Source organism: Ochotona curzoniae, unplaced genomic scaffold (genome assembly GCF_017591425.1).
Source record: "Ochotona curzoniae isolate NIBS_2020 unplaced genomic scaffold, NIBS_Ocur_1.0 contig_3190, whole genome shotgun sequence".
In the NCBI taxonomy this organism is placed as follows: Eukaryota; Metazoa; Chordata; class Mammalia; order Lagomorpha; family Ochotonidae; genus Ochotona; species Ochotona curzoniae.
Genome location: NW_024465751.1, coordinates 3,497,326 through 3,510,638, shown reverse-complemented (window position 1 = coordinate 3,510,638; position 13,313 = coordinate 3,497,326). Strand labels below are relative to the sequence as shown.

Sequence of the window (13,313 nt, the reverse complement as noted above, 5' to 3'; positions counted from 1 at the left end):
GGCCAGGCTGTAGTACATGCTGGCACCTGCAAAGACTAGGGCTGGGGTCAGGCCTGGAGGAGTTATTGGGGGTTGCCCTGACAGGGCCGTGGTGCTTGTTTGGTGTGTGTGAACTGGGTCTGTGGCAGACTGGGCTAGACTGGGCAGTAGCACCCAACAGTTTTCATGGAAGATGGATCTAGATGTAGAATGTATCAGTATGTGTGCTGGTTGGTTTAGGTGATGGAGTGAATCTGAACACGTACTGACAGGTACACACAAGAATCACCCCAGTGTGAGATCACCCCAGGTGAGGCTTCTTGGGCTACTCTGTAACTACAAGGCAGGTCTCAAATCCTAGCTACAGTGGAAAATCACAAGACATGTGGTCTGACCTTGGAGTGCCTGTGTCTGGACTGAGCCCCTCAGTTGCTGATGTTTGTGCAGTGCACAACATGTCCCTATGCACACAGGGGACATGATATCAGCTCATCTAGGCCAGCAGAGAGCACTGAGTGCTACATCAGAGGCTGAAAAACAGAACAGGTTGGATCACTCTCCTAGCCCAACTTTACAATATGTTCCTTAGCCTTTGGATGCACTAAGGTGGATCTGGTCAGCCAATAGACCTTGGAAAGATTTTTTGCAACCGTCATTCAATGAAGCTGATGATGTCTTAGGACTATCAAAACCACTTAGGTAATATCCTCGAAGCACTCTTCCTCATACAGGGCTCTCTACGGTGTCATCAAAGGACCATCCCATATCCCTGGGTGCTGATATAGTTTGACAGCAAGGAATGGCTCCCCTCCCTTTCCTCTACTGCAGGCACAGAACAAAAAAAAAAAAGGGGGGGGGAATTCGTACCATCCACCTTCTTCCATGCCTCAATCCTCCCAATCTTAATCAGAGGGCCACATGGGTGTGCATCTTGCTCAACTATGTAAACAATATTAAAAATAAAAATAAAGAAGGAAAAAAGGCATACATGTGTAGGGTATGCTTTTTGGTTGAGGTGGCAGGTTAAGAACAAAAGGGAGGAGGTAGCAAGGGACATGATTGAAAAGATAGGATGGAGCTGAGTAATGTCAGGCTTCAAATGACATTGGCTTGTATTCTATGGGAAGAAGCAGACCAGGGGTGTTAGTGTGAGATCTTCAACAGGCAACATCAAGCACTAAGAAAATGATCCTTATAGAGCTCTGAGATTTCAACATTTGGGTTAGCCACAACATCCACTTCTGAAGCAAAGCACTTGAGAAACAAATATGGAAGCAGAAACTTTTTATGGGCAAGAAAACTAGAGTTATGTTGCAAAGAGTTAATACAGGTTTCCTATTGCTTCATTTAGCACTAGCCAGTTCATTGGCTGTATGCATGGCAGGTGGGTTCCTATGGAGTTGATGGCATCTACAGCCCCGCCATGTAGAGGACATCAGCATGTCTTTTGCAGAAAAGAGAGGAGACACATTCTAACCCCGTCAAAATTCCTAGCAATGAATATGTAACACAAGGATCCTACCTTCTGGACATAGAAGGGGCCAGAGATCCCTTCCTCACATGAAGTGGAGAGGGATGAGAATAGTAAAAGAAAGCAATGGCTTTGGCTTCTTGTCCCACACATTTTCACCAAACCCAGTAGATCCAATAATTTCCTATTTTACAACTCAAAAGGAAAATGGGAAAGGAAAAATATAATTTCTTTCTCAAAAATATCAAGGTGACATGACTTCAGCTTGTTGGAGCACATTGGTTAGAAACAGGTAGGTAACACCAGAGAGGAAGTCAATTTGTAGAAGGCCTTAAACCACACAGTCTTCATAAAGGAAACATAGGATCAATTAGTACATATATGAGAATACATCATGGGAAATGATGTCGTGGTTAATGCGAATGAACCAGGTAAAGGATATGTGTCAAATAAAGCAGGGTACTTTTTGTTGAGGTTCCGTAACAGGCTTAACCAGTGACATGGGACAGGCTGATAAAGAACATTGGTGAAAGGCCCATGAATCTCAAGAGAGAACATGGTCTTGGCGATGCTGATATGAGAATAATCCAGACAAGCAGTGTTTGAAGTCATGAATGACCAAAGAGAGGATGATTCAGAAGAGGCTCTCAGAGACCTTTGGAGAATGTCTGTGTTTAGGATAGGAGGAGGAAGAAGGACTTGTGGAGGACACAGAAGCAAAAACAAGCACAACAAACAGCCAAGCGTCCCCTAGTGCCTCTAAGGGAGCAGAATGCACCAAAGATGGGGATGGATGAGTCAGCAGTACTCAAAGCTACAAAACTCAGGATGAATGGATTCTACTGATGTATGATTGGAAGAACAAGGCTCCTGGGAGAAAACTGGAGAATGCAAGAATGTATTAGACCCTGCCATTCCAGAGAGGTGCCCTCCTGCCCATGATTCTATTGCACAATGGGTACCTTTCATGATGAGTCTGGGGGAAGACAACAAACCAAAGCCTATCCACTTCAATTCCTGTACTTTTAGAAATCTGCCTACACCATGAACTCTTTAAAGACTTTGGGTATGTGTTTAATTTGTGTCTTTCAAAACAGCATCTTTTCCAGGCGAATCCTCTGCCCACTAGTGCTGACATTGTATACATATGCTGATTTGTGTCCTGGCTGCTCCACTTACCATTCAGATCCATGCTTACAGCCCGGAAAAGAAGCAGAGGAACCCATGTGGGAGACTTGGAAGAAGCGCCTGGATTAAAGTTTCAGATCAGCTCTCTCAACTTTGGCTGCTGAGGTCATTTGGGAAGTGAACCAGTGGATGCAAGACCTGTCTATTTCTCCTTCTGTCAGCATTTCAAATAAAAATTAGGAAAATGAAAGAGTATCTATTGCCCCTGGTCTCTGTCTAGATCAAAGCATATACAAAATTTGAGTTTGAGTCACAGCCTTTACTACTGCATAAATTAAACAGCAGAACAAGTTTACGTGGAGACAAGGATAGACATGGAGAAGGAATGAAGGATAGACAGGAAGCTTCCTAGAGTTTGGGTGACTATTTATTTACTGATTCTGGGCTCCTCTTGGGCCCTGGATCATTTTTCATTCAATAACTTTTCGACATACCATTACCGTCTTATAAATGAAATACCCCTCATCATCTCTGTTCAGTGAGAAGGAAGTACTTTTATTTGCAACTGTATCTAAGTATTGTGGAACAGTCTAGAATACAGAGATGGGTAATCCAATATGGAGGCATTGGCTATGTGTGGCTATTAAATGTTAAATTAATTGATATTAAATATTTACTTCCTTAGTTACACCGTCCACATTCCACCTGCTGCTCAACTGCCAAATGGAGTTAGTGGCCTTTGGAGGTCACAGACATAAACAGTTCCATCATTACAGCAGGCTCTTCTGGACCTGCAGCTGTGGAATATTGCATGCTGGAGAAAAGGACTGTTAGAATTGTACCATATATTTTCACAAGAGTGAAATTATGAAAATAGATGAAATGATAAAACAATGAAAGAAGCGAAGCCTAGGCAAATAAGAGAAGTTAGGATAATTAAAATGATCAAGAAAATCCCCATGCTTGAAATCTATATTTATAAATTTGTATTAGAAATAATTTGTGTAAAGGAATAACAGAAGGCAAAATTAATGGATGGATAAATAAAGTTAAATGAAAGTCTTGACTGAGAACCTGGCTTTGGAGGACAACCATTGCAGGCAGGCATCATATTACCACAGGAGACTATGTCACCATTGTATGTTTATTCTCGCTGTTTTCCTTCCTCTTTGAGAACACATGGATTGCAAAAAAAAAAAAAACAAACAAAAAAAACAAACCAAACCAAAACAAAAAACACCCAATTAAACATATCCAGTATTAAAAGAGTCCTACTGTGGAAGCAAAAATTAAACAAAGGGATAACACCGTGTAGGAAGACAAGAATTCCATAAAGAAATGAAATTTTCATAGAAATCAAGACCATGGGAACTAAACAGGCTCATTAGAGAAGAGGTGATATTTTAGCTGAGCTTGAAGGGTGGGCAAGATGAGAGAGGCATTAAAAGAAAATTACATTAAGTAGACAGAAAAACATATGCTGTCAAGGTAAGTGGAGAGTGCTAAGAACTTGAATATCCCAGAACAAATTTGAAACATAGTAATAACAAAGCTTAATATGATGGATGATATGTGGGTAACACTGACTATAAGAAACGGACACCAGAAGAAAAACCACCTGATGATAAGCAAGTGGTTTGGTTATTTAATAAAAATGTCTTTTTTTTTAAGAGTCGAAAAGAATGTATATTCTGTCGTTCTGCCACCATATGGCCAACTGTGATTTTTCCTTGAATGGATCAATGACAAAATTCTTCCTTACTGGTCCACAGAATCCATAGCTTTAAAAATGAAATATCCTATAGATGTATAAGACACCAGCATAATCAAAAGCAACTATCTTAGAATGTAGCTGCAAGGCAGACTTCCTCAGTGCATTGTTTGGAACAGTAACGTACAGCAGTATTGTCTAACAGAGATATTTAAGTGGAATTGCTTTAACACAGCCAAAACATCTGCTGCATTTAAAAATAATCTTCCTGCTGCTACAACATATGGTGCAGCCAAGAACTTTGTTTCACTGCCCCCAGAGCCTCTTACAAACCTCTAAATGTCACGATTACCATAAGGGGGTTTATAAAATTCTCAAAGCTGAAAGAAAAACAATTAATTCACTTTAATATTTAAAATAAATATGGGCCATGTGGACCATTTGGGGGAGAGAAGTGGGATTACAGAAACTATAACAATTAAAATCTAACTCTCTGAAGAGAGATGTTCCAAGATGTAGCTTCCAGATGGAAAATTCCCACGCCGTTTTGCTGAGGACACGTACGCAGCCTGGCCCAGTGTCTTCTGAATGGAATAAGACTGCTCCCCTACCAAGTTTTAATGAAAGTCCTAAGAAGCACAGCCCTCTTACACAGCCGAGTTTTCACAATATTCATGTAGGTACAAAAGAGACAGGAATCAAAGATCGAGTACAGCATAATTAAGTTAAATAAGCTTGAATCAGAAGGTCTTGTACTCTAGCCGGTCTGCTAGAGAAATCAGAGAATCAGATGAGTAAAGTGTTTTTACCAGTTGGTGTATTGACGTATCATACTGATCTTCCGACTGTGGCGCTGGTATCCCATTTGGGCTCTAGTTCTAGTCCCGGCTAACCCACTTCTGATTCCACTCCACACAATGACTTGAGAGAAAGCAAAGGATGGTGAAGTCCGTGGGCCTCTGCAACCGTGTGGGGGGACCTGAGAGAAGCTCCTGGCTTCCAGCTTCAGACTAGCCTAACTTGGCCGTTGCGGCCATGTGGGCAGTGAACAAGTGATGGAAAACCTCTCTCTGCCTCTGCCTCTCTGTTTCTGTAACTCTGAATTTCAAGTAAAAATAAATAAAATCTCAAAAAGTGTTTTTACTAACAATTTTACATGTTTATGAGTTACAAGTAAAACATTTCAATATATGAATTTAGTATGTGCCAATAAAATCAGGGTGATCAAAAATTCACCTTTTTTGAAATTATTTTATTATTGAAGCCTTCCACTTTTCTTTCCCATTTGTTTATAAAATATTGTAGGTTACTGTGAGCTATTTCACACCCACTATTCTATGCAAAACTGGAAACTTATTCCTTTTAAATTCTGATTTGATATCCGTTATTCAAACGTTTTCTAGTCTATTCCCATGCCTCCAAGCTCTAGTAATTCTTATTCCATGATCTGATTGAGAATTTTCTAGCTTCTACAAAGAAGGGAGAATATATGGTATTTATCTTTTTTGCATCTGTTTTATTTCAATTAATGTGTTGTTTTCCAGAGTTATCCAATTTATTGCAAATATCAGATTTTATTCTTTTTAATGGCTGAATAGTATTCCATCACGCACACACATATACATGCACACATACATATGTACACATCACATTTTCTTTATTCAATCATCTCAGTAGTTGCTTTAGTCTTCAGTGTTTTAGGGAGACAGAAATGCTGATTAGTAACGGTCATTAGGCGTGGCCCATTATTTAGTGACATTATGGTCCATTGTATCCTGGAGAGTAAGAGGACCATTTCCATACTGCCTGGGATCAAATGAAGGGAGGCACACTGCATCAGAAGAGCAGAGACAGAGCAAGATGAAGGTGAAATTTCCTTGCTGAAAAAGTCCGATGATACCGGGTTGGAAATCAGTAACATAAGAGCCAGTGGCCATTTCATACAATATGAGATGGAAGGGGACCAGGAAGAACTTTGGGGGAAAGAGAATATGCCAGGTTCTAGAAGGCCTGTTGCACAATGCAAGACTGGATTTTTCCTGGGATGGAATATGGCAGCTAGAAGAGTTTCCTGCTGAGATGAGTGAAAATAATGTCACCACTACCGTAAGACTATGCTTTTGGCTGAGAACCATCTATTAACCATTATCAAAAGTTTGGATGAATGTTTAATCAGTGTGGTCATTGCATATCCATAACATCAAAGTATTCAGAAGAGAAGGAAGAGGATTGGGACCCAGGTCCTACAGAAGCTGATGGGTGTTTTCTCAACACGTACACTATTCTGCTTCTGAGCCAGGCTAAGGTCTTGGGATAAAGAACAGGCACGAAAAAGAGAAGCCGAGGGCCGGAAGAACATGTGGCAGCTGATTAGTATGCTCTGTGCTGGCTGGCTAGCATTTGTGATTTTTTAAAACAGATCAAGTTCTGGTCTTCTGCAAGGAAAGGACTAATAGGATCTCTATCTCTTGTGGAAAATCATTTAAACTAGACATGTCAGCTTTGGATCCATTCAGTAGTTCCTACCTGGCATTCAACTGGTTAGATGTAAAGCTAAGAGTCATCTTCAGAGAGCTTAATTAAAAGCCTAGTTTTGAAGAAACATTGAATAAAGGGTTTTAATGGTTCTTGGTTCTTTAACTTCAAGCACCACACATGGAATTCATGATATCCAAGGAGGAAAACCTGTTTCCCAGACAAATCAAATGCTTCATTATATGATGGGAGCTACAAATAAAAGGAAGCATAATTCAAAGGCGTTTTAAATCTGACTAATATCGGACCATTTTTACTTGTAGCAATAATTAGCACCCACCATTATAGCTTAATAATCCCATTTACCTCATAGGTATATTTTCTGTAGTAGTTTTCAGAATATAGAGAGGAATGAATTATAGGGCCATTTTTCAGGGGTTCCTAGTTGATCCAACTGCTGCAATAATGGAGATTCAATGTACCAGGCAGTAACAGAGACCTGAAGTAGACTTTATTTTTTGGTGTGTACAGCATCTTGAAGAATACCTGACGCACAGTTGATGTCCAGTAAATAGACTTTTTCATTGATGAAAATTTGAAGTGCCTCATTGAATTACACATTTTTAGGTGGTAAATACGTTTTGTTTATTTACTTATTTATTTTTGAAAATTTTTACATATTTAATTAGGGTGCAAAGAGTCAAGGGCTAGAGGAAAGTGGGTGAGACCATTGTTTTCATATTCTCTTTTTTCCTTACTGTATCTGGGGCAAAGGGAGAGATAAGGGGAGAAGTCACACCCAGTCTCGCAACCATGCTTGGGTTCCTGATGCGGTGGCATACTCCAAGGGTCTTGCTCAAGTGGTTTTGCTAGTTCAACAGTTTAGTATTGCTGCGGATCCCTATTGCCCAACATTTTCATAATTCTTGCGAGTAGCATTATTGCTAATTTCTGTCTTTCGTATCTTCCAATAAAGAAAATTGCACTTATCCTCTAAGCCCAATATTGAGTAAATATCAAGTCTGTGTTTCATTGTATCCACAGCATGAATAAGCGGATTGGAGGGGTGATTAAATGGGTGAATGATTGTAGGTATGTTCACAATGTCCCCCAGCAAACTATTTTCTCACTTTCTTCAAAGTGTTTTCATGTTTTTTGACCACTGGCTGGGGGAAGGGGGCAAGCATTTTTCATCATTTCTTCACTGAGCTGAACACTTTGCAAGTGGAAGCTCAGACAATATTTCCTCTAGGTAGACTTCCACAAATGTAAATCCATTTAAACTTGAGCCATCCACGCCTGCTCTAGGTGTAGGTGGTTGTGTATCTCTCCTTCCACATCTGGCACTTTGTCAGGCCATGAATCCTTAACTAGTCAATCTTCCCGAAGTCCATCGGGCTTCCCTCTCAGACAGACTCTCAATAAGTGAGTTAATTCATGATTGAACAAATAAGTCATTGACATATATATTTTGAATTCTACCAAGAAATAAAGTTAGAATGTGAAAAATTCTGTAAATTTTAACCAATATGTGTAATCTGACCTGCTTGATTTTGCATTTGAGATAATGTAATCTGTCTGCTTTGGGATAATTACTCAAGTATATAAATATAATATATAGTATATGGTATATATACTATTTAGTATATAATAAAGTATATACTGTCTCTTTTGCCTTTACAATGTCTCCTTCCTAAAGTGCAGGGTTTTCTACAAGTATGGTATTAAAATTACCTCTGCTTAAAGGTGAATGGGAATGAATTGTCAGTGGCACATGATAATTTAAAATTTTATATGGAAGCTTACAATGAACTCTGGTTGCCGAGTATACGAGTATACTTGAGAACTAATTTTCTGATTTGCCTCCATACAAATAACCCTAAATTATTTCGATACTTAATGTATTCTCAAAAGAGTCCTCCTGAGACAGAACTATGTTGGCTGACTCATAGAAATAATTATGCTTAATAAAGCTAATAGGAACTCTTCACTGAGTTGTGCACAATATTTCTCACCACGAAGACAGCTTTTCAGACAGAGTATTATTATCTACATTCTTTAGAGGGAGAAATCAAGTTCTGGATCTTGCTCCAGCTCACTAAAAATAGTAACTAAGGTTTCAAATTCAAGGTAGTCTCATTAGAAAGCCTACATACTATCTACTCGCCTAAACTGCACACCTGTCACTGAGGAAGTTCTCAGCCATTATGGAAACCTGAAGCAGAGATCAAATTTCCATGGAAAGTAACTTCAGCACTGAGTGACACAGAGCTGGGTATGTTACATACTGTCCTGGGAGGAAGGGAGTTTATAAGACACACTTTGTCATCATTGTGAATGCTGAATTAAGCATATGTTGCTTAATCTACCAAAAGATGGTCTGTTCATCCTTGGACACTTTGACATGGATTTATACACATTATCTCATCTGAAACAAATACAGAGCTGAAGAGGAAGATAATTTGCCATGTACAGATGAGGAACCAAAGCTGAGAGTGAATTGGCTTAGATGGCCCATTAGGAAGCAAGGCAGCTGCAAAATCTAGTGGCCTGCATTCTATACCATAACTTTCTCATATTCTATTATTGTATGTTTTTATTTATCCTTCCTTCTACCAACTTTAAAAAAAGGTTAGGGAAGAAGGCATGGCATCCCATCCCCTATTGGGTTATTATATCACACGGGTTGCAAGACATCCAATTTGAATGGTGGGAAAATAAATTCTTACAGGTATGATAAAGCAATAGCTTCCAGTGCTTCCAATATTTTATTAGCACTCGATAGCAGGTATTTTCAATTACTCGCCCACATGGTGGCTCTTGTGACACAGCATGGAATCAGCTGAATCAATTATTGATAGGGCAGCATTCTCTGAATTGGCACAATGCCCATGGAAAGAGTGACGCGCCAGTCTGGCAACTCTATTTTGTACAGCAACATAACACAAAGTCGGGGAGCGTGCTCATGTTTATTGTATAAGATCCTTTCTTTCTTACAGTTGTCTCTAAATTATTCTAAAAGCCATTCAGGGAAACTACAGTAAGATTATTATCGAGGCTCCACAATTTTTTTAAACACTAACTTAAAAACTCCCAGTTCTTAGCCTTGCACATTCAAGGCTGGTTTCACAAACTCTCCAGTTTCCTCTGTGACTATGACAATACCATCGGGTGCAACCATGACTGCTTGGCAGATTTCTTCAGACCTCTGTGTCATCCATTGTCAGGCAGAGATGGCTCCACTCATTCAAAGATCTACACTTCCATATAATTCCATCAAATCATACATGATGAAGCACAGTAACAGGTTTTTCTGTACAGCTATTTTCCTTATCATTTCTCAAATCATTATTGTCTAAAACTTAAATAACAGGTGTGATATGCACAACAAGGCAAACTTCAAGAAGCAAGCTATTATGGCACAACCTGGTATATGTGTGGAGCATTTAATTTAGGATTTCCCACATCAATTTTAAAACCATTGTTACAACACATCCGGGACATTCCTCTTTGGACATTATTCTCAGAAGCAGTGCTAGGCACACATTTTGCATACATGACTCACTTCAGTGATGCAAATCTTTGGTCTCTGAAAAGTGATTTCATTTCATTAGTTTTAAAAATGTTTATTTATTTGTATTTACTTGAAAGAGAATCAGAGTCAGGCAGAGACTGACAACAATCTTCCATGTACTACTCACTTCCCCAATGCTCACAGCAGCTGGCCTGAGTCAGATAGAAGCCAGGATCCCGCAACTCATTCTAAGTCTCCCACGCGGATCCCAGTGACCCAAGTAAGTGAGCCATCACTTGCTGCTTTGCAGGATATACAATAGAAACAGAAATGCACAATACATCAATAGAAAGTTGGAGTCAGAGTCAGAGCCAGAACTCAAACTCAAACACTCCAATATGAGATTCGTGTTTCTCAAGATGGCACACCAAATGCTTGCTCCAGAAAGCTAATTTTATTTAGTGAAATATAGCATCTGATGCAAAAACTATTTTCCTAGTTCCCCAAACACCCACCCAATCAGAACATTCAAGAAATACTTGATTTCAACCTTTCCAAACTGCAACTCATTACCTATTCAGAACCCAAATTATTCCCCGCTACTTCCCTCATCACGAGAAGGGTATCATGCCTATGGAACTTACTCTACATTATATGTATTTTGAAAGTCAGGATGCTATATTAAGGGAACTAAGAGATTTGTATAATTTAAATTGCTATACTATAAAAAGTTATATAAAATAATAATTTACAGCTTCAGAGAAGAAGAGAAGGGTCCAAAAAAGGGAGTGTTCATTTTCGGAAAGAGTGGTCCTGTTTAGCAACATAAATGGTCATCAAAAGTATCAGAAAGCCATGTTGTTACAAGGAGTATTCTACTTCTATGGGGAACCAGTGATTGAATGTGGAGAGCAAGACCAGTCCACTGTTACCTGTAACTCTAACATTATTATTTTAGATTCTGTAATCCAAAGGTACAGTCACTTATTTTGAGAGAATAACGGAAAGGCTAGAATGGAGGAGAATAGAAAGCTTCTTGTAATTCAGACAAGGGCTAGGAGATAACTGGGAGGCACAGCCTTTGCAACTGGTACCTGTCTTTGATTCTCTGTCTCTAGACGCAGTCTGGCCTCCACACACCTCCGTGTCTCCAGGAAAGCTTGGCGCTGGGCCCGGTCGGACAGGTAACTGATGAAGATTCCAGCTGTGTTCATGCACATGAATAACACTGCTTGGGCCACAACCTGAAACAAAATTTCAGACACAGTTAGTTAGGTGATTAAAAGCTGATTGGAGGCAAAAGAGGAAAAAAAAAATAAGTGTAAGTTTTTGCCTGCATTCCTGATGAACAGGGGTTTTATTTTGAACTTTAATTTAGTGCAGTATTATGACTTTAACTATCGTATGGATTGAAAATCTATTATCTCAATAACTAAAAAGAGAAAGAGGAAAGATAAGAAGGAAGAAAGAAGGATGGAAGGTAATGTCACATTTTAAGAATTGTGTCTATGGACATTCTGATGATGTTGATTCTACCAACCCAGGATCATGGTACATTTCCCCATCTTTTAATGTCTTCTTACATTTTGGTTTTTCTTTTTGTACTTTTCATCATAGAGGTCTTCCAGTCTGTGGTTAGGTTTATTCCAAACTATTTATGGTTTTTCTCCATTGTTTTCAAGTTCTTTCGCAGCTGTGGAGTTGTTTCTCCACACTAAGGCCATCGACTTATGTTCGTTGGTTTTGTACTTTGGAACCTTGCCAAATTCTCTTATCAATTCCAATAGTCCGTTTTTTGAATTATTTGGTTCTCTTATAAGTAGAATCGTGTCATCTGGTTGAGCAGTAGCCACTGTATTCTAAGTGCCTCCTACTGATCTCTAGATCCACAAGACACTACTTGGAAAAATATATGAATACTAATAATATATAATTCTAGTATAACTCTGAAGATACAGGTCCTGCATGGGAAGTCAGTACACAGTGACTCTAGTGAATTTAACAAATTAGCACTTCTATGTGTGATGACAGTGATTACCTGATGCTCTTGACACACGATGCTTAGGCTGTGGAAGCCTCTTTTTTTTTTTTAAAGATTTATTTTTATTATTTTTCATTGGAAAGGTGGATATACAGAGAGGAGAGACAGAGAGGAAGATCTTCCGTCCGATGATTCACTCCCCAAGTGAGCGCAACGGGCTGATACTATGCCAATCCGAAGCCAGGAGCCTCTTCCGGGTCTCCCACGCGGGTGCAGGTTCCCAAAGCTTTGGGCCGTCCTCGACTGCTTTCCCAGGCCACAGGCAGGGAGCTGGAAGGGAAGCGGGGCCGCCGGGATTAGAACCGGCGCCCATATGGGATCCCGGGCGTGGTCAAGGCGAGGACCTTTAACCACTTGCGCCACCGCGCCGGGCCCTGGAAGCCTCTTGAACCCACAACCACCCCATGAGTCATTACACAAGGCCACACACACAAAGCAAAAGTTCCCTCCTCTCTTGAGAGAAGAACACAACCATCTTTGATGGCTACTTCTTTGCACTGGGGCATGGACCACTGAGGTCCTTCATGGAGGGACACTCTTTGCTGCAGTGTTGTGACATTCCACCTGATATGCTTGCTCTCTTGCTGGCTCTCCTGTCAGACCAGACTGCCTCTTGGGCTGATTCTGAGGCCACTGAGTGCTACTCAAGATTGCTAGTTTATGAGTCTGCTGTAAGAGCTGCTTCCCATGTTGGAGCATTTTAACATTCTCTGAGATCTGGGTTATCACTAAACACTTACGTACATATACCTATATATTTTCCACCTAGTTTATGTGGATTTGGGCTCCCATGGCCAGTCTTGAAACTGTACCCTTAGCAAGTAAGTCCATTTGAATGCATGCGGAACTATTGAGCTGAACAGACTTTGTAGGTCCTGAGAAAACAGAAACAGACATGACTCTCCAAGAGCTTAATTTTGCTTCCATAAATTATTTTCAAAAGGATTTAGCTTAGCAATTCTCATCTATGAACATTTTCATCTATAAGCCAGTT

General features: G+C 39.9%; 1 protein-coding gene across 4 annotated transcripts in view; it reads right to left on the bottom strand.

Annotated features, from left to right (window-relative positions):
- ADCY8 (adenylate cyclase 8) overlaps window positions 1–13,313 on the bottom strand; it is a 216,540-nt gene that overhangs the window by 148,492 nt on the left and 54,735 nt on the right. For all 4 annotated transcript variants that reach the window (XM_040979449.1, XM_040979450.1, XM_040979452.1 and 1 more), the window contains exon 2: window positions 11,373–11,522. In XM_040979449.1, coding sequence (XP_040835383.1) covers window positions 11,373–11,522 — 150 coding nt within the window. The remainder of the gene's footprint in view (window positions 1–11,372; window positions 11,523–13,313) is intronic.